General features: G+C 33.9%; 1 protein-coding gene across 4 annotated transcripts; it reads left to right on the plus strand.

The window, feature by feature from the left end:
* The first annotated feature begins 7,810 nt into the window (after positions 1 to 7,810).
* Positions 7,811 to 12,325, plus strand: LOC120085317 (uncharacterized). 4 transcript variants are annotated; one of them, XM_039041247.2, is made up of 10 exons: positions 7,814 to 8,070; positions 8,254 to 8,456; positions 9,300 to 9,481; positions 9,572 to 9,856; positions 9,939 to 9,997; positions 10,111 to 10,147; positions 10,474 to 10,545; positions 10,891 to 11,215; positions 11,310 to 11,695; positions 11,834 to 12,325. In XM_039041247.2, the coding sequence occupies exons 1-9, from the start codon at positions 7,953 to 7,955 to the stop codon at positions 11,688 to 11,690; spliced, it is 1,662 nt and encodes a 553-aa protein (XP_038897175.1). In that variant the 5' UTR covers positions 7,814 to 7,952; the 3' UTR covers positions 11,691 to 11,695; positions 11,834 to 12,325. The 4 variants fall into 4 exon arrangements, with proteins under 4 accessions (XP_038897174.1, XP_038897175.1, XP_038897177.1 ...); XM_039041249.2 differs by having other exon boundaries at positions 12,061 to 12,325; XM_039041248.2 differs by having other exon boundaries at positions 11,883 to 12,229.
* The last annotated feature ends 8,916 nt before the right edge of the window (positions 12,326 to 21,241 follow it).

Below are 21,241 nucleotides of genomic sequence, written 5' to 3' on the forward strand. Positions count from 1 at the left end.
GAGAAGGTGTCAAAGAAATCTACGTTTTCTCTTTGTCTAAAGCCCTTCGCTGCTAACCTGGCTTTAAATTTGTCGACAATCCCATCAGGTCTAAGTTTGCTCCTTAAGATCCATTTGCACCCTATTACCTTACATCCTGGAGGTAGATCTACTAAGTGTCAAGTTCTATTTGACTCAAGTGAGTCCATCTCATCATTTATGGTTTCTTGCCATAGGTTGGCATCTACTGAGGATAGGGAAGCTCTTAGATCTTTAGGGTCTTCTTCTACATTGTAGGTCAGGAAGTTATTTCTGAAATCTTTGGCGGTTATAGCTCTTTTGCTTCTTCTAGGTTCTGGGTCAGTTTCCTCTCTAGGGTTAGGATTTCTCACTAGGATTATACCACTTGAACCAAAGCCCCCACTATTTCTTGATTTAAAAGGAAACCTATCTTCAAAGAAGTCGGCATCATTTGACTCAATGATCACTTGGTTCACTAGATCATAGAACCTATAGGCTTTACTATTTAAGGCATAACCTATAAAGACACACTCATAAGCTCTACTAGCCAACTTTCTTCTTTTTGGGTCAGGAATCATTACAAAGGCTAAACAACCCCATGTTCTAAAGTAAGACAAGTTTGGTTTCTTATTCTTGAGAATTTCGTAAGGTGAAGTTTTATTTTTAAATTTTGGGATTCTATTTAGGACATAACACACGATAAGGATGATTTCACCCTACCAATAAGACGCGGCTCCTAAACTAAGTAAAATAGCAATTACTAGTTCAACTAAAGTTCTATTTTTCCTTTCGGATTTTTCGTTCATTTCAGGAGAATAAGGTGCGGTCTTTTCGTGTATTATTCTATGTGAGTTAAAGAATTCACTAAAACTGTCCGAGTCGTACTCGGTTCACTTTTCTATTAAACTGATTCTCTATTTCAGAAACAAAAAGTTTGAAGGATCAAAAGTATCACTTTTATTTTTTCAGCAAGTATACAAAAGTAAAATCAGAGTAGTCGTCAATAAAAGTAATGAAATATTTTTTACTTTTCCTAGTCAATATGCCATTAAATTCACAGACATTAGAATGAATCAAATATAGAGGCTCAGAATTCCTAAGTACAGATTTATGCGGAGTTTTAGTAATTTTAGCCTGAGTACAATACTCGCATTTATCAAAATCATTCGTGGATAACTTAGGTATCATTTCCAGCCTAATCATGTTACTAATTAAATTCGTATTCACAGTCTAGCATGACAAATATTCATAGAACATAGCATATACACAAAAGATTTCATTTTATTAAAATCTAGATTTAATTTGAACATTCCCTCAGTTGCATACCCTTTCCCTACAAATACATTATTTTTTATAAGGATTTATAGGTCTGCCCTTATAGTTTGAGTATACCCGGCTTTGTTGAGAAGATGACCCGAAACCAAATTCTTTCATATCTCCAGAGTATGCAGAACGTCCTTCAATGTGAGGGTTTTCTTAGAGGTAAACTTCAGTTCCACCTCACCGGTTCTAGCAACTTTCGTGGAATGGTGATCTCCCAACAGAATATTCTTATCCTTAGTTTCAGTATAAGTTTTAAATAGACTAAGGTCATGACAGACATGGCGCGTCGCACCAGTGTCTATCCACCACCATTCACAACCACCAATCACATTTACTTCTGTGATCATGGCGACTAAGAACGATGTCTGTTCCTACAGTTCCTAGCCATGTATCCAGGTTTATTACAATTAAAGTAGAGGAACTATACCGTTTCTCCTGAAGGGGACTTCTATTTTTTCTATTGGTTCTGATTGCTGGAGCCACGGTTCTGACCTTTTCTCTTTGTCCCCTTAGGTTTTTGGTCAGGTTTTACCGTGGCAAAAACGGGTTTCCTAGGTACTGTGTTCACCTCCTCCCTCTGGTCCTACTTCCGGACTTCCTCTTCGATCCTTCGTCGAGTTATAAGACTCTCCAAGGAGAATTCCTTGGTCTTATGCCTCAAAGTGTTCTTAAAATCCTTCCACAAGGGGGGCAATTTATCAATAATAACAACAACTTGGAATTGTTCGTCTACAGGCATACCTTCAATAATTATCTCGTGGGATATCTTCTGAAGTTCATGGGATTGGGCCTCCACGGATTTTTCATCCGTCATCTAGAACTTGAGATAATGGCTAATCGCATATTTCTTCGACCCGGCCTCTTCGGTGTCATACTTCTTTGCAGGGCATCCCAGACCTCATTCTGTAGTAGTCATATAGATCATCAGTCGAACCATTTAAAATGAAATTCTTACATAGAAAGTCTTTCTCCTCCCAGTTAGCAGCTTCTTTTATCTGTTGTTCAGTTGGTTCTTGTAAAGGGACGATCGGTTTAGCGCTGGTACAAGCTTCGGCAACTTTCTTAATGATGAGGAAGAACAACATCTTTTGCTTCCACCGCTTGAAGTTCGCTCCTTCGAACCGGAATGGACGGTTGAGGTCAGATATCTCATTGTTGCTACTGAGGGCCATTGATGATGTCGAAATGTCTTAAAACTGTTGGAAACGATAGGGCCCTCAGAACAATGAACTGTAAACCGTCAAGGCACAGCGGTCAAGCGAAAAGCAAAACCTACAAAACAAAAACTCGTTATAGGCTGACTCGTAGAGCTCGCTCTCTTTAAAAGGTTTTGCGGCTTTGCCCAAGTGTGCAAACAAGTCTGCTCGGAAAGCTAAGATGGAGGAGGAGAGGAAAATGAAGTGGGAATTAAGAAAATGAACTCTATATGTTACAAACTGCTAAAGGCCTCGCTTTTATAGGCCTTCAGCGTCGAACGGTAGGGAACGAAACGTGCGCAAACGTTACGGATGAGCAACGGTAGGGAGCAAAACGTGTCGAACGTTACAGATGGATGGACAAAACAGAACGGGATGAACGGATTGTTTCCCCTTTTTTCGATTAAAAATAATAATAATAAAATAAATTTTTTTATTAAAAATAATCATCACACACACACGTCTCGCCCGACCAACCGAACTGATGGCGACATGCATGTAGGATGTCCACTAAACCCACATTGGTCTATCTCCTCATTCCCTCCAAAACATGGGTACCCAGGGCCCATGGCGAGTAAGGACAATGTCTGTTCCTACAGTTCCTAGCCATATGCCCAGGTTTATTACAATTAAAGCAAAGGAACTATACCGTTTCTCCTGAAGGGGGCTTCTATTTTTTTAGTTGGTTCTGGTTGCTGGAGCCACGGTTCTGACCTTTCCTCTTTGTTCCCTTACGTTTTTGGTCAGGTTTTACCATGGCAGAGGCAGGTTTCCTAGGTGCTGTGTTCACCTCCTCCCTCTGATCCTACTTTCGGGCTTCCTCCTCGATCCTTAGTCGGGTCATAAGACTCTCCAAGGAGAACTCCTTAGTCTGATGCCTCAAAGTGTTCTTAAAATTCTTCCACAAGGGGGACAGTTTATCAATAATAACAACAACTTAGAATTGTTCGTCTACAGGCATACCTTCAGTAATTATCTCGTGGGCTATCTTCTGGAGTTCATGGGATTGGGCCTCCATGGATTTGTCATTTGGAACTTAAGATAACGGTTAACCGCATATTTCTTTGACCCGGCCTCCTCGGTGTCATACTTCTTTTGCAGGGCATCCCAGACCTCCTTCTGTAGTAGTCATATAGATCATTAGTTAAACATTTTAAAATGAAATTCTTACATAGAAAGTCTTTCTCCTCCCAGTCAGCAGCTTCTTTTATCTGTTGTTTAGTTGGTTCTTATAAAGCGCTGGAACAAGCTTCGGCCAACTTTCTTGACGGTGAGGAAGAACAACATCTTTTGCTTCCACCGCTTGAAGTTCGCTCCTTCGAACCGGAATGGACGGTTTAGGTCAGATATCTCATCGTTGCTACTGAGGGCCATTAATGATGTCGAAACGTCTTAAAATTGTTGGAAACGGTAGGGCCCTTAGAATGACAAACTGTAAACCGTCAAGGCACAGCGGTCAAGCGAAGAGCAAAACCTACAAAACAGAAACTCGTTATAGGCTGAGTCGTGGAGACGCTCTCTTTAAGACGCTTCGCGACTCTGCCCAAGTGTGCAAGCAGGTCTGCTCGGAAAGCTAAGATGGAGGAGGAGAGGAAAATGAAGTGGGAATTAAGAAAATGAATTCTGTGTGTTATGAACTGCTGAAGGTCTCGTCTTTTATAGGCCTTCAATGTTGAACGGTAGGGAATGAAACGTGTGCGGACGTTATGGATGGGCAACGGTAGGGAGCGAAACGTGTGCGGACGTTACGGATGGGCGGACAAAACGAAACGGGATGAACGGATTGTTTCCCCCTTTTTTCGATTAAAAATAATAATAATAATAATAATAAAATATAATATTTTTTTATTAAAAATAATCATCACACACACGTCTCGCCACTGAACCCATATTGGTCTATCTCCTCATTTCCTCCAAAACATGGGTATCCAGGGCCCAAACCAAAAACACAAGGTTGGAGTACATAAAGGAGACTTCCAACACCAAATTTTTCAATGTGTGATTCTCCAACCAAAAAGTTGGTTCCCTCTTTGTTTTGAAAGTTAAATTTTCACCCAACATTAGTTGAATATAACTTGTGAAGGGACAAATAACTATATTACTTTTGTTGAAATGAAAGAGTTAATTGTTATGGTTGTTGAAAGTTGTGTATAAAAATATTTTATTAATTTTATTATATCCATATAAATATTTGTTAGTCAACCTTCTTTAGTGTCGTCAGTACTTCTATAATGTTGGTTTTCGATTGACATTTTTGCTCAGTTTTGTACTAGTGGTAACAGGTTTATATATTAAATTGAATATTATTTTTTTAATTAATGAAATACTTTGTCGACACTTACATATGTTGCAAAAGATACTTGTAATGACCATTTATCCACATTTAGCAATAATCTTATATGTTGCAAAAACTTAACTTTTAGAGACAAATTTTCAACATCACCGTATAACACAAATAGCAACAGAACATGTGTTGCTAAAAATATGCTTTTAGTAACGTATTAACGTTAATAAAAATCACGTTTTAGTGGCGCGTAATGAATATGTCATTAAAACTTTCGACTCTGCAATCGGACTGCATAAATTGCTTCTGCCGAACAACCTTCCAATATTATCCTCAATGCACTTTGATTTTTGCAACCACCAATTTAACGTCTTTTCTTTCTCAATTTTGCAGCTACTGTCACTTTTTTTCCCACCAGCTTCGCGCGCGCGCACATATATATATATATTATATTTTGTAAAACTTAAATGAATAAAAATGTAATTTTTTCCTTCGGTCAAAATTAATTAACTCATTATATATATTTCCATTTAATCATATGTGCTTCCAAATTTTCCAACTAACTTTTGAGCCACCCAACGACAAAGATTTTTTTAGTAACCTTAAAAACGAAATACCATTTTTGAAAACCTTTTCTAAATTTCTTCCTCTTTAACATTTTTTTAAAACATGTTTAAAATTGAAAAAACAGAAAACTCTATTGGATACCAAAAATATCTGTTTTTAAAAAACTAAAAACTAAAAATCAAAACAAATTTGGTTATTGAACAATCTTTTAAATTTCAAAATTTAGCTTAAATTTTGTAAACATTCTTAAAATGTAGATAATAAAACAAGGAAATTTATGCATACGAGTATTATTTATAAGATTATTTAAAAAAAAAAAATCAAGATCTAATTTTTTTAAGTTTCAAATGTGATTGGACAATTTTTATAAAAAAAAAATTATCACGAACAACTCATAATTAGATACTTGAGTAAATTTCATAAGGATGAGTGGGGTGGAGAAGCACATATTTGTTAAAATAATATTCATTCAGTTTATTGTGACTTAAAATATTTGGAAATCTGGTAGAATTTGAACAAGATATTCGTCTAATCAGGGTTTTATTTTATTTTTATTTTATTATCAAAGTAAATGCAACAATGTTAAAGTTTCTTTTCGTTTCTGAGGGAAAGTTAGGAAGAATTAGAAATGTCCAATTTACAAGTGTTATTACAAAAATACCCAACATTATTCGTAGAGAAGGCTTCTCGTGGGCCCGTCTTTGTTGCTAGTGAGCATTTAGTGAATCGTGGGCCCCACTTTATCCCTCTATAGTCAAAAAGGTTTGAAAATGAGGATTCAATTGCCAGGAAGGACACGACTTTTGTCAATAGTCGAAAATTTCTGAGAATTTTATATAGCCGAACCGAATTTTGGGGAAACGAACCTTGAGGAATTATCTTCTTATATTCTCTTTAATATTGCGTCATATTATGCCTATTTACACGAAATATATTAAAATGAAATGTTCCAATATTGATGTATCTATTATTCTTTAAGAAACTAAAATCAACCTTAATTTGTTTTTTAATCAACTAATTTTTTTCCTTCTCTAGAGTAGTAGTGAGCACTGAGCGTGAAGAGAGGAAACCTCCGGGATGTGTATAGCGCAAGAATTAATCTAAAACTATAATAATCGTCTTGTTATAATAAATATTATCTTGTATTTTCTAATTAACTATCGTAAACATTATTTCAAAATCTCATTTATTATAATACTTATTATCTACTATAATTTTTATTATTTTACATTCATCATTTTTTATTTTTTGCTATATTACTTACTATTTTTTTCTCAAATTAAAATAGTTTACAATTCAAACACATACTATTATAATCCAAACTAAAATAATCTAGATTCTAAATATAAACTATCGTAACCTAATTATAATAATCTAGGATTATAATAATTAACTCATTGTCTCAAACTTTATCTTAATGTTACAACATTATCCTACTAAATTAGGTGAATAGTCGATCATGAATGGGAAAAGCACGAACGCAAAAAAAAAAAAAAAAAAAAAAACCGACGCAAGCAAAAAAGTTAAAAATGCTTAATTAAAAAAAAAATCTAACTATTTGGTATATGGAAATTAGGTAGATAAAAGAAGAAGAAAACAATAATTATTAGGAAAGCCGGAGGGGGAGGCGGAATTAGTGGGCCTTAATGGGCCTTCGCGTACTCCAAAAATCAGACAAACAAACTCAAAAAGCTAACAATTCATCGGACATCGAGCCTTTGTGGGACCCTCCATTTTGAAATCTCATTTGGGCCGCACTCTGGCCCAATTAAACCCCTCATCTTTTCTGCCACAAATACCCCTACCTTTCCCGCCTTTCCACTGTCTTCCACCGGATCAATTTCGAAATCAAAATTAGCTTATAATACTTTTTAATTATCAATTTTTTTCTTACAAACTACCATTTTGTAAGAAAGCGCCTTTTATCCTCCTTAAAACCACTTTTTAAAGGCATGATATTTTTTTTCTTTATTAGTATTCCAAAGGCAAGCTAATGGTACACTAAAAAAAGTATATAAATCTCATATATGTATTCTTTTTTTAAGGAATATATATGTATATAACATGTTTGAATTTTCATAATTTTTGTTTATAGAAAAATCTTCGAAATAGAAAATTATTTAGAATTTTAAATAAAAGATGAGATCTAAAACAATGTGACTATGGCTTAAAAATGTCATGAACGAATTTTTCATTACAAGTTAATATCGTTTCAACATAAGAATAATATTAGAGTTTTTAAAAGAATGTGTGAAACTTTGAAAGGCAGGATAAAATTTAAGATACATACACACAATCTATCAAATAATTAAATGCTTCTTGTAGTTACTTTTTTCCAAAACCATCATAACGGACGGAAGGGTAATCTCGTCAAAAATTCCCAACTATTACGAGTGTAGGACAGCAGAGAAATAAATAACACACCCAAATAAAACTTAAACAAATCCATAGCATCCAACGTTTCGTTAATCCCTCTACGCGACCGTTTTCAGTTCCGGCCACCATTTTTCCGGTCACCGGCAAGCACCGAGCATCAACTCCACCGTCGAAATCTCTCTCTCTTACTCTACAAACCGCACAAAATGCCACGTCATAGGCCACCGGCATTTTCAGTTCTACTTCTAGCTGCATTTTCACTCTGCTCTTCCTCTGCTCTAGTTTCCTTCTCCCATGGCGATTCTCAAATCTCACCCATCTCAGGTTCCCACTCTCAATTTTTCTAGTTTCTTTTCGAAAACGTAACGTACTTAGGGAAAAGTTTTGTTTCGATTTTTGCCTTTTGTGAACAGTCTGAAAAGGATAACGTTTACAAAGAGGGACAAAAACAAGGTTCGCTTCTGATTTTCTAGCTGTTTTCTTCTTTTTACGGTTATCATTTTGTAGAGTGGAGACATGAAGACTATTATTCCGATGTGGAGCTTGCTGTGGGAAGTCCGAGTGGGTCTGTTGTGGAAGGCCCTATAATGGAGCCTGTTGAGCACTCGATATTTGTGTTGGCAGCTGAAAGAACTCGAAGAAAAGATCCTCTCAATGGCTTTCAAGCTTACACTAATGGGTGGAATATCAGCGACCGCCATTATTGGGCTGTAAGTTTGTTCATCCAAATCAATTCCTTGTCGAAATTTTGACAAAGTTGCTTTTCCTCTTAGAAGTTACATTGTAAGGACATTCAACTTTTGTTTTGTTGCTTGGAAAAGATATGAAAACTTACAGTTGTTGCAGTTGAATAGAAGATAATTAAACAAATTAAAGCTTAACTCCATATCATTTAAGGATGGTGACTTCTTATGTTAGTTAAATATAGAACTTCTAGTAAAGGGTATTCCATCTATTAGCATTTTCATTCTGTTGACATCTCTTTTAATCTCAATGTTCAAATGTATTTTTTGTTGTGAATACTTGTTATTAACCCTTCCCCTTGTGAAAGTGGATGAGTTGTTGATATTAGAGTGAGTTTGGACTACATTTGAAAGTAATACTTTTAAATGAAGTACTTTTTGTGTAAGTATGTTAGGAAAAAGTTACTAATTGTCTTTTTTAAGAGCACTTCAAATGCTTATTAGACTTTTCAATATCGCTTTTGACTATATATTCAAACACCATAAAAATGTTGAAAATTATTTCATACTGAACTCAGTCTTATTCGTTGTATCTTGTCTTTAATTTGTTTTTATTGGTGTATCTATCTACACTGGGCTTCTTAGCTGAGGTTACCTATTTGGTATGGTGACATGTAAGGATTTTGTTTTGGCTTTATTTGCAAAGATTATATGCAATACTTCTCTGTTCTATTGTGGCTCTCCCAAGTTTATTTGCTATCCCATACTTCATGTCCTTGCTGTGATTGGTTAATCTATTGTACCCAACATTTTTCCAGATATATTACTGTGTCTTTGTTCTTACTTTGTGCTTCTGACATTTGGATACAGTCTGTTGGCTTCACTGCAGTTCCTTTGTTTGCTGTTGCTGCAGCCTGGCTCTTGGGTTTTGGGCTTTGCTTATTGGTCATCTCTCTGTGTTACTTCTGTTGCGGAAGGCGGTCGTATGGCTATTCTCGAATGGCTTATGCTCTTTCACTTCTTTTCCTCATTATGTTCTCCATTGCAGCAATGTGAATATATGTCTTTCTCTCTTCCACTTGTTTAGTATTTGGTTGATATCTTGGGGGAAAAAGCTTATGCATCATCATCTTGTGTTTCAGCATTGGATGTGTCATTTTATACACTGGTCAAGGAAGGTTTCACAATAGTACATCAGAAACATTGGAATATGTTGTAAGTCAAGCAGATTTGACTGCTCAAAAGCTTCGTGATATATCAGATTATTTTGCTGCAGCCAAACTGACTGGAGTGGATCAAGTTTTTCTGCCTTCTGATGTTCAAACTGACATTGATCAAATTGAGATAAAGATAAACTCTTCTGCTAGTATTCTTGATGACAAAACTGTGCAAAACTCAAATGACATAAAAGATCTCCTTGATTCTATGTATGTGTAGCCTTCACCCTTTTTTCTTATTTATCTGTTTCCCATGTTCTGGTCATGAGCTGACAATCTTCAGACACCGCAGTCGTCTGGCTCTGATAATCGTTGCAGCTATTATGCTTCTGCTGACCTTTCTTGGATTCTGTAAGTTCTTTCTAATTTTTGAATATGCTCATCAGTTCCATAATTTCCCTCTACTTCCGAAAATTCCTTTTGTGATTCTCACTCATTTTAGTATGACATAACTTCTCTTGCAGTATTTTCCGTATTTGGTATGCAACTTCTTGTCTATATGTAAGTAAAACATTTAGACATATAAGTTTCTTTGTTTTGTTATCCACTTTTTCCCAATGCTTTCAAACTTATTTTTGTTTTTTAGAATTTGATATAAGAATTTCAAGTGTTTCTCTAAAACATTGTAAAGTCCTTAATAGGGAAATTAGGTGGGATGGGAACAACCGTACATTTCAAAAACAGAAAATTAAAAATGAAATTTTTATCAAAGGGACTTAAACCTTTTGCTGTTCATTTCTTCTCTTCACGGTGCCATTGTAAAGTTGTTTATTTCCATACTATATTTTCCTTAAACAACCATCATGGTGTATTATATACTATTGCAGCCTGGTGATAACTGGCTGGTTACTCGTAACTGGGACATTCATCTTATCCGGCACATTCCTTATTCTCCACAAGTAAGCTTTCTTCATACAATCTTATGGTGCATACTTGAAATGAAGTGAATTCTCATTTGGAATTTTAACATTTGAAATTCTTACAAATCTCACTTGTACTGAAGTTGATTGTAAGAATTTTACATCTGTGGCGACGCGTCCTATGTTTAACTTTTGTTCTTCATGTTATCCCTGATTAATTTTTTACTAGTCTAATCATTACGTACGAACTTATGCATTTGAATCATGCTTTTTGTCCTTGATTGGAGGGGAGATGGGATTCAATTGCCTATGATTCTTTTTTCACTCTCTGTCCTTCAATTCATAAACAAGGAAATCTGATATATTTTTCACCTTGATATGTAGCGTGGCTGCGGATACTTGCGTTGCAATGGATCAGTGGGTTCACAATCCTTCTGCGCATACGGCTTTAGATGACATTCTTCCCTGTGTGGATAAAGTGACTGCCCAAGAAACCCTGTTAAAAAGCAAGGAGGTGAGTGCACAACTTGTCGATCTGGTCAACGAGGTGATCACCAATGTTTCCAACATAAACTTTTCGCCAAACTTCAAACCAATGTACTTCAACCAATCTGGTCCGGTTATGCCAACTCTTTGTAACCCGTTTCACCCAGATTTGACACCAAGAACTTGTTCTTCTGGTGAAGTAGACTTGCAAAATGCTACACAAGTAAGTCATATGACCCTCAAATCAGATAGGGACAGTGAAATTATTATTCTCAACTGACAATGTTAAAAGAGAAGCCTTATTTTCATTGAAACAGGTATGGGGCAACTATGTCTGCCAAGTTTCGCCTGCTGGGGATATATGCATCACAACGGGGCGGTTGACTCCAAGCTTGTACAGCCAGATGGCGAGTGGAGTAAATTTAAGTTATTCACTTTTAAATTATAGTCCTACTTTGGTCGAGCTTCAAGATTGCACCTTTGTTCGACAGACATTCGATGACATACATAGAAATTTTTGTCCTGGTCTACAACAATACAGCAGATGGGTCTATGTTGGATTAGCAACCGTCTCCATTGCTGTTATGCTTTCTTTGATCTTATGGATTATTTACGGTCGAGAACGGCACCATCGTGCTTCTGCAAAAGGGTTCACTAAACCAGCTGGGGAAGAGTTGGAGGGGAACAAAGAATCTTGAAAACTGTAAGTGTAAGATTATTTCTTCTGCTAACATAGCTTATATTTAAGGATCTACTTATATGTTTTTTAGTGTAATTCCATGAATGTATAATATGTCAAGATTGCCTTCAGTGTGCCGACCTATTTTTTCTTCACAACCAGCACTGCCGTATTAGCCAGCTTGTTTCTATACTGCTGGTATGCATTGCAGGGGTACTAAAAGGGGAAAAAGAGGACTATTAGAATGTGTCATGTTCTTTGGCTTCTCACTCAGCCATTGAATTCAAATATGGAACAGAGGGACCAGTATGAACGGTTGTAGTCAGTTGACGTTTCAGAAACCAAATCTATGAAAAATTGGTTATCATATAGTTTGGTATGCATTGCAGGGGTGCTAAAGGGGAGAAAAGAAGAGCATGAGATTGTGTTATGTTCTTTGGTTTCTGATTCAGCCACTGAATTCAAATATTGATCAGAGGGAGTGGTATGAGCGGTTGTAGTTGGTTGGCATTTCGGAAACAAAGTCTATGAAAAGTTGGTTATCATATAGTTTTCATATATCACTTGACTATGGAAAGTAATGGTAGTATAGCTCTACTTGTTGATTGATTTTACTGAAATAAAAAAGCATATATAGTTACTAATTTTCATAGATGATGAGGAAAATGGAAAGCTACTAGTAAGCTTAAAATAAACATATTTGTTAAAGGATGGTGAGAAAGGTTGTAGGAGTTAGAAGTATTTGTAAGAAAGGATATTTCTTGTTTCTGCTCTGACCGTCTTACTTTTCTTGTGAATAAAACTTCTTTTGTTTCCTTTGGCAGAAAAAAATGGTTGGTTAATGGGGAGAGGGTAGTTTTGGTAGATACACATAAAAGAGAGGGTAGGAATGGTAATTTCCCATAAATTTGGGGTGTGGTGTAATTAGTCAAATCGATATCAACGAATCTTTACTTGTGATGAGGGAGATGGTACATTCACATTTTCAAATAGATCCATGATCTTTAAGGTATGTTTGCGAAATGATTTAAGTCACAGACATTTTAGAGTACAATGTATATATGAATATAACATAAATAAATAATTTAGTATGTAAGTAAAAAATAAACACAAAAGAAATAAAAGAATATTGATAATTTTCCTTGTACATTTGGAAATTATTTATGGGTTTTAATAGATCAATTAATATTATTAAAATTTTGATTATCTAATTGATCAAATTTAGTTAGATTCTAATTTTGAATCAAAGTTGAATTTTCTCTCTTCTATTTAAAACAATAAATCAATTTGTTGATTAATAGGCGTATTTTTTAAAAAAATAATATATATATATATATATATATATATATATATATAATTTTTTAGTACAAATAGGGACGAGAGATTTGAACCAAAGACCTTTGGATTCTCGACATATATTGATGTTAATTGAACTAAATTCTTGTTGACTTGACTAATGGACATGTTGAAAAATTCAAACATTTGAATTTTTAATTAATTTTGACAGTTAAAAAACCGTCTAATTATCAAGCTCGTATTTTATTTTTCAACGTTTTCTACCTGTCAAAATTAATTAAAAATTTAAATGTTTGAATTCTTGTGGTTGATACTGAGCTTGAAGCCTTGAGACTGGAGATTGGACCCGCATTAATTGTTTCCAAATATTTTAATAAGGTCGAAATTCAATAACAAAAAAGTTAATGCATTTACAATTTTTTAGACAAACTAAACATACCTTTTTAGTTATTGTAGACTTGTAGTGTTGGGGTCCAGCCATCACGAAAGGCCTAAGATAATATTTTAGTTCCCATCATTTTTTAATTTACTCGGAATTTAAAAAATAACGACTATTTTTTAAATAAATTTAAAAAATAAAATGTATGCCGTTGCCCGTTACAATTTAAAATATATATATTTCAGAGAAAAAAAACAAATAAAATTATATGAATAGTTGACTCTACCTTCTTTGACTTTCAAGCTGATTCGTGTACAATTTATTGGATAATATTAGATCTCAATTTTCATTCTAAAAATGAATGATTTAATACTCCACTCTTGTTAGTGATTGAATTGAAAAAAAAAATTATAATTTTATTTTAAATGATAGATATTTTATGAACTTGTGAAAGTAGAACTAGAAAATTATATTCAAGTACATCTATATATATATAAAAGGCCATTGCCTCTCTTCTTTCATAAATTTTTAATGAAAAATTAACTTAGAAATTAAAAGTAAAACAATGACTATGAAAATATGAGGCTAAGATGTTATACGAATTACAAACCAATATAGCATATTGAATCTCTAAATTAAAAATAAAACAGTGACAATGAAAATATGGGGCTAAGATGTTATACAAACCAATATAGCATATTTTAATCAACAAAGGTAGAGATCCTTAAGGTAATTGGTATTTTATGTTTATATGGGTAGATAAAAACATATTTATTAATACTAAACAAAAAAAAAATTCTCATTCTCTAAAAAAAAAATCATGGGTAACATAGTAAATAGAAGGGAAAAAAATAAAATAAACAAATGTAAGAGAGAGTGATCGACTTCATGACCTCAAAAAAGAGTAATAAGTATCTTATTCAATCAAGATTGGTAAAAAAAAAAAAAAAAAAAAAAAAAAAAAAAAATAAGAGTTAGAACTATAGACAAGTAAAAAGTAGTAAAATAAAACAGTAAACAAATACTGGGGAAAAAAAAGTACCAAGAGATTTCGCATATATCTCATTACTCTCTAATATATTTTTTTTAGAATTACATGAGTACCTACTCTCTTTATTCTTTAAAACAAATACATATTCCTTTTATTTACCCTATAACTTTCTTTCAAAAAATAATATGTTAATGTTGTTAGACCTCACAACATCTTGAAAAAAGTACATATCAATAGTTACCATAATTTACTAAAAAAATAACTTGTTTTAATAATAATTATCGCACACTCATTCTTTAAGGTTTTAGGTTTAATCCTCCATTTACTTATTAAAAAAAACCTAGTTATGACATAAGGAAAAACAGCATATGAGGTGCAAAAGTGGAAGAGGTTCCTTTTGGACAAGCCAATTGGAACATGCCACCCTTTTGCTTCCCAATCACCTTTTTACTCTTTTAGAAGATATTTGAGGTAAAGAATTGGTTATTGTAGTATTAAGTTATTAAAGTTAGGTTATAATAGTTTATATTTGGAGTGTAGATTATTTTAGTTTGGATTACAATAGTATGTATTTGAGGGGTAAACTATTTTAGTTTGATAAGAAAGTAGTAAACACTGTAGCAAAGAATAAAAAGATGACGATTGTAAATAGTAAAAAGGGGTGTACATGGGTTGGATTGAGCGTGTTTTTGGACTAACCCAAAAATTCGGATTGATTAGGCAACCCAAAAAACCCAAATAAAGTCTTTAATCCAATTTGGGTTGGATTGGGTTGTCGGGTTATAACTTATGTTTTTCTTTTTAATTAAACATATGTAAATTTATGTACAACACATGACTAATAAATAAAATTTCATAAAAATCAAATGCTAAATACCAAATATGTAAGATATTTATTGCAAACTTTAAATAAAGACAAATATCATAACAATTTTAAAAGAAAAATATTTAAAATTCACAAATTAATCAATACAAAGTAATCAAATTTTAAAAAAAGAGAAATGTATATATAATATTTTATTTATATATATATAATTCGGGTTGAGTTGTGTCAACCCAAAGTTTTTTTAGCCAACGTACGACCCAAACCAACCTAACTCAACCCAACAAAATAGAAAAAGTTTATCCCACTCCAACCCAAAAAAAAAACTAACCCCATCCAACCCGGGTTGAGTAGTCCGGGTTGTTCAGATTGTCGGATTATTTGAACACCTGTAATAATTTATTGGAGACTACAAAATAGTATTTACTGTAGTAAAAAGTGATTATTATAATGTCTTCACCTTCCATCCATGTGATTTGCTCTCTTATCCTTTTATCCAATCCCTATCCACTCCCATTCTTTCTCTTTCCCAGCTTTATAATTATCTATATTATCACTCACAAAAAAGAAAAATTAAACTTTATAATACGTAACTGTACTATATATTTATAGTCACCGATAAAAGTGTACATTATTTTCTATGGAGTTGTTTTCTATGTATATAAATTTTTAGATTGAAGATTTGAATGTTTGATATGTTAATCAATGTATATATTTTAATTAGTTGAACTATATTTCATTGATATAAGATTATTTTGATGGATATACAACATTTAAAAAAATATAGAGAAGTTTTTTTTATAAGAGAAGAAAAGAAAAAGAAAAAAGAAAAAAAGAAAGCAAAATAAAGAAAAGTAAATGAATATAAGACACAAAAATAATTAGAAGCATTGATATTCGTGAATTTGTCCCTTTAATACGGGTAAACATTTGAAGTATAGGGTTTGGAGAGATCTTGAGACGTGTGTTATCTATCACATTTGACGTGAACATAATCTATATGACCATAGTTCAAAAGAATTTTTATTTGTTATTCTTAGGGGATTGAGACTTCTATTAAGGAGACTCAAGCATGCCAGATCTCCTCAATGGGACATTTTTCTTTGTGTTGTGTCTTTTTCATGTTTCTGGTTTGTATTTTGTTCTTTATTTTTCCTCTTAAATCTTCTGATTATTTTCTGTGTTTTGATGTGCCTTAGTTTGATCACGGCTATGTGCTCTTTTGGCTTTATATCAATTCAATATCTTTGTCATAAAAAAAAAAAAGGAAATATAAAATCTTTTTTTTTTCTTACGCTCGGGAGAGGAATAAAGAATTATATGTATAGTTTAACACACTAATTTGGAACATTTACTTCTTGCTAAATAAAATATATTTTAATTAATTGGTTGAAAAATATAAAGGCCAAATTTATATTTCTATGGTGTATTCAAGCGGATAAGGGTAACTAACCCTCTGGGAAATCAAAGGCCAATACAATTTTTTATTTACAAATAGCAATATTTTTTTGTGTTAAAACTTAAAATATACACATGATTGCAATTATACCCACGGTAGCATCAATAATAATGTAATATTTGTATTGACAATACGATGTCTTGTGCTGTTTAATTAAATTATATATTCAGTTGTTAATATTTAAGTATGGGGCAGGGCCTACTTGATTTTAGAAGAAAATTTTAAATTACATCTACAAATTTTATATTATACTTGGTTCATATCATTTCATTAACAAATGTCATCACATATACTTTCTTTTTAATATATATAAAAGTAAGTTTGACACAAATTCAAGGCTAGTGATGATAAGTCATCTCTAATCATATCTTAATGGCCATTGTTCACTCTAAACTTAAATTATTTAAGTTAAACAATTAACATAGATTTATTCAATTTCACTTCTTAAAGTCTTGTAAATGTTCTTTGCTTGTCTATAATATGAGATTTTTCAAACTCTATACATAGAATTTTTTAATTGTGTCTTAGCAATGTAGTTTTAGTTCGATTAGTCAGGACATTAAGATTTACCTTCCTAGAAATTAGAATATTCCCATGGAACCTTATTCTCTACCTCGACCGGGCATTGACTCGACCTATGTGTGATGTGAACTCTAAAGGTAAGAAGAAAAAGACATTGCAATTGTAAGATAAATTTGAAGGTTTAAAAACACTTTGATTCATGTAGAAATTGAATTAGCAACTTGGTATCTATATTTTAAAATTCTTGACGTTTTAATCATGTTGTTTGTACTTGATGAAGCTTCTTCTGCAATAAAATTAAGTTGTGTTCATCCTTGTAGTAATGAACGTGTGATGGGTCCAACTTCATCAGGTCTTGGTAAAGGTCAAGGACTTCCTCAAGTTGGATCTCTTAAATTAGATGTAGATTTAACAGTCACTGAAGATGAGTCAATGCCTTGAACAGGTTGAACAAAGTAAAGAATGAGAGGTATTGTTCCTAAATCTGAATGGAAACTACAGAATGGAGAGAGAGTGCGATCATCTAAACCTCCGATTCTTGATAATGCTACATTAAAACTATGAGGTGACCAAGAAGAAACAAGATATGGAGGATTTGTTTTCGACATTTGGTCTAGAAGCCAAAGATAATAAAACTGTTATTCTAACTAATGAGAGGGAAATGAGAAAAATGGGAAGTGTGTTCATTTCATTCTAGATAACTCCATATAAATACATATCTTGAATCTAAAAATAGATTCCACAATGTTAGCAATTAATCCCACTAACTCTACAAGAATAGGAACTTAGACTTGACTACAACTAAAAATAACTTCAACTATTTCCTAGAAACTAGGAATTGACTAGATCAACTCAAAAACTAATTTGTAGTTTTGAGTTACTAACATTCTCCTTCTAACTCAAATACTGCAAACATCTAACTTGCTCCTACGAGCTTGAAAACGACTCACACAAAAAGACTTAGTGAAGATATCAGCTATTTGCTCTTCTAAGTTGCAATGTACCAGTTGCACTTCTCCTTCCTTCTGCATCTCTCTCAGAACATAATACTTGATCTTAAAATGTTTGGTCCTTCCATGAAAGACTGGATTAAATGAAATGGCTAGAGTGGATTGATTATCCACAAACACCTTCACACACTTTCCTGCTTCAGATGTAAGTCATGCATCAATTTCTTCAACCAAACAGCTTGGTTGACTGTTGTCGTTGCTGCAATGAACTCAACTTCTGCAGTTGGTTGAGCCACTATATCTTGCTTTTTTGAACACCATGAGAAACACCCTGAGCCAAAAGTGAAACAATAGCCGGAGTTGCTCTTCATATCATCTAATGACCCAGCCCAATCACTATCTAAGTAGCCTTGCAACTCAAAATTTTCAACTTTACTAAATTTGATCCCAAAAGACGGTATGCCTTTTAGATATCTCATAACCCTTTTTCCAGCAACCATATGATTCTTGCTTGGACAGTGAAGAAATCTAGATAAGACACTTTCAGTGTACATAATGTCAGGCCTAGTGGATGTGAGATACATGAGACATCCAACTAGACTTCTATATACATTCTCATCGACAGGTTCCTCTCCATCATCCTTTTGTAACTGAACATCTCTACTAATCATCATCTTCTCTGTGTGAGGTTGATAGATCTTATAGGCTTTGGACACCATGTTGTAGCCTACAAAGATTCCTGGTTTGGCCTTCTCACTCAACTTGTCTCTCTTCACTTGTGGAACATAAGAAAAACACAAGCAGCCAAACACCTTCAAATTTGTTAGTTTTGGTTTAGTACCAAACCAAGCTTCATAAGGTTTCTTTTTCTCCAGTACCCTCGTAGGTAGTCTATTCAATAGAAAGACTATTGTGTTTACTGTTTCAGCCCAAAATTCCTTTGGTAAGTTTTCTCGTGCAATAAGCATCTTGTCATTTCCATAATACTCTTGTTCTTCCTCTCACTGACTCCATTTTGCTATGGAGAATATGAAGCAGTGAGCTAATGCTCTATCCTAGCTTCTTTACAGAAGAAATTGAACTTTTGTGATGTATATTCAGTCTCATTATCAGTTCTCACCACCTGAATCTTACAGGCACTTTGATTCTCAACCCATCTTTTAAACTTCAGAAACACTTCAGCTACTTCAGACTTATGCTTCATGAAATATATCCAACACATTCTGACATAACAATCAATAAAGATAATGAAATACCTGCTACCATTTAGTGAGAGAGTTGGTTGAGGTCCACACAAGTCAGTGTGGATGAGCTGCAACTTCTTAGTTACTTTCCATTGTGACTTCTCAAAAGGCAACCTTGTTTGCTTCCCTGTTAAACAAGCTTTGCAGTTTGTTTTCAGCTCCTCTAGAACTAGTACTCATACTACCATCTCATTCTTCTGCAGATACTGCAACCCTTTTTTATGAAAATGCCCCAACCTCTTGTGCCATAACTCAGTGTCATTCACTTGACACTTGAAAGCTATCTGCTCCTTCTTGAGTGGATCCAACGAGAAGCTCTTGTGCTGCATCTTTATTTTGAACAACTCATTCCCATTGAAATCAGAAATGAGGCACTTTCCTTCTTCAAACAACAATTTGAATCCCTTCTCTACTAATTGACCAATACTTAACAAGTTTTGATCAATTCCAGGGACAAACAACACTTCAGTAATCAACTTGGTTCCAGCACAGCTCTCTATTGACACTGTGCATTTCCCCTTTACTTCTAGATACCCATTGTTTTCTATCTTCACCCTTGACTTGAATGACTTGTCAAGGTCCTTGAACAACTCTTTGTCACTTGTCATGTGATTGGTACACCCACTATCAACCAACCAACCATCACATTGAGTGACTGATGAGAACCAAGTAGCCACAAAGAGTTGATCTTCTTCTTGTTGTACTATAACATGTGCTCTTCCTTGCTATTGAGTTTTTTCTTCCTTACAAAATCGTTCAATGTGTCCCAATAAGTGACATCTTCTACACTTCACATCTTGTTAGATTTTATGTCCTAAAACTCGTAGTTTGTAAATTAATAAATATATTTTGTTTTGTTTTTCGATAAAGTTGTTATTGAAATTGTAATCTTGAATCGAATAAACTAAGGTCCTGAGGCTATTTAATGTAGTTTGAACTTTATGTAGTGACATAAATGTGGATCAAGTTCAAATATATAACCTAAAAATGGTCTATAGTATATGAATAAGGTTGGGCGCCTTATTCTGGGGACACTATGGATGCGGCCCACTTTGTAGTTAGTACAAACAATGTGATCCTGAATCGTTCATATAGAGATATGTGAGTGGGAGCATCCTATGCAATGAATTTGCATAAGACTAAACCATGAAATAGTCACTTTTTACGTTCTAAAATTCATTTTATGTATAAAACTGACTATTTCATTAATTGATGACCTAGGTAACTTAATCTTAATCCTAAGCTAACTATGAACTCCTGTTCACTCGGAATTATCCTTAGATCTGCATAGGTGAGGGCAGCTCATTATCACTGGCCCAATAAGCCTCCCATTTCAGGGGTAAGATCAAGTGGATAGCTGGGAACATAGGGTGCAAGACGGAATTCACTCCTACCCGTTATAGGGATAATAGATAAGTTGTTCCATTTAGTACTGAATCTAGGTCTTGAACAAGGAGCCCCACCCTCTCCTTGGCCCGAGAGGGATTTAGTTTATAGGTTGGATCTTAAACCAATTGTTCACTAGAGGATCAATGGAACTTAAGGAACAAGATGTAGTCTTGGGGGTAAAACGATTTTTATGACCCAGCCGAGATTACTAACAACCTGTGAAGGATTAGCTTACTAATCATGGTTATATAAAATGGACACAAATATATCTATAGTGAGGGGAGTGCAACTACGGGACTATAGTGGAATGACCCGTGAGTAGAATGTTGATTAGCTCCGTCTAAAGAGTTTAGCCAGCTAATCTCGGATCATTGGAGCCCATGATCTATAGGTTCATTAGGTTCCCCTACTATCTCATATGGAATAAACTTAGAATAGTATGATAGAATAATTCGAATTGTTCGAATTAGGTGAAGAGAGAGAAACCGACAAGTATATGTGATATAATGGTCGGTTT

This window comes from Benincasa hispida, chromosome 9, assembly GCF_027475165.1.
Source record: "Benincasa hispida cultivar pf3 chromosome 9, pf3_genome.v1.1, whole genome shotgun sequence".
NCBI lineage: Eukaryota > Viridiplantae > Streptophyta > Magnoliopsida > Cucurbitales > Cucurbitaceae > Benincasa > Benincasa hispida.

What these genes read in the sequence shown, in the direction of transcription:
- LOC120085317 (XM_039041246.2), top strand. Translation starts at nt 7,953, where the DNA reads ATGCCACGTCATAGGCCACCGGCATTTTCAGTTCTACTTCTAGCTGCA. An exon ending in ATGTTCTCCATTGCAGCAAT is followed by an intron (nt 9,482 to 9,571) that starts GTGAATATATGT and finishes CTTGTGTTTCAG; the next exon opens with CATTGGATGTGTCATTTTAT. An exon ending in ACATTCCTTATTCTCCACAA is followed by an intron (nt 10,546 to 10,890) that starts GTAAGCTTTCTT and finishes CTTGATATGTAG; the next exon opens with CGTGGCTGCGGATACTTGCG.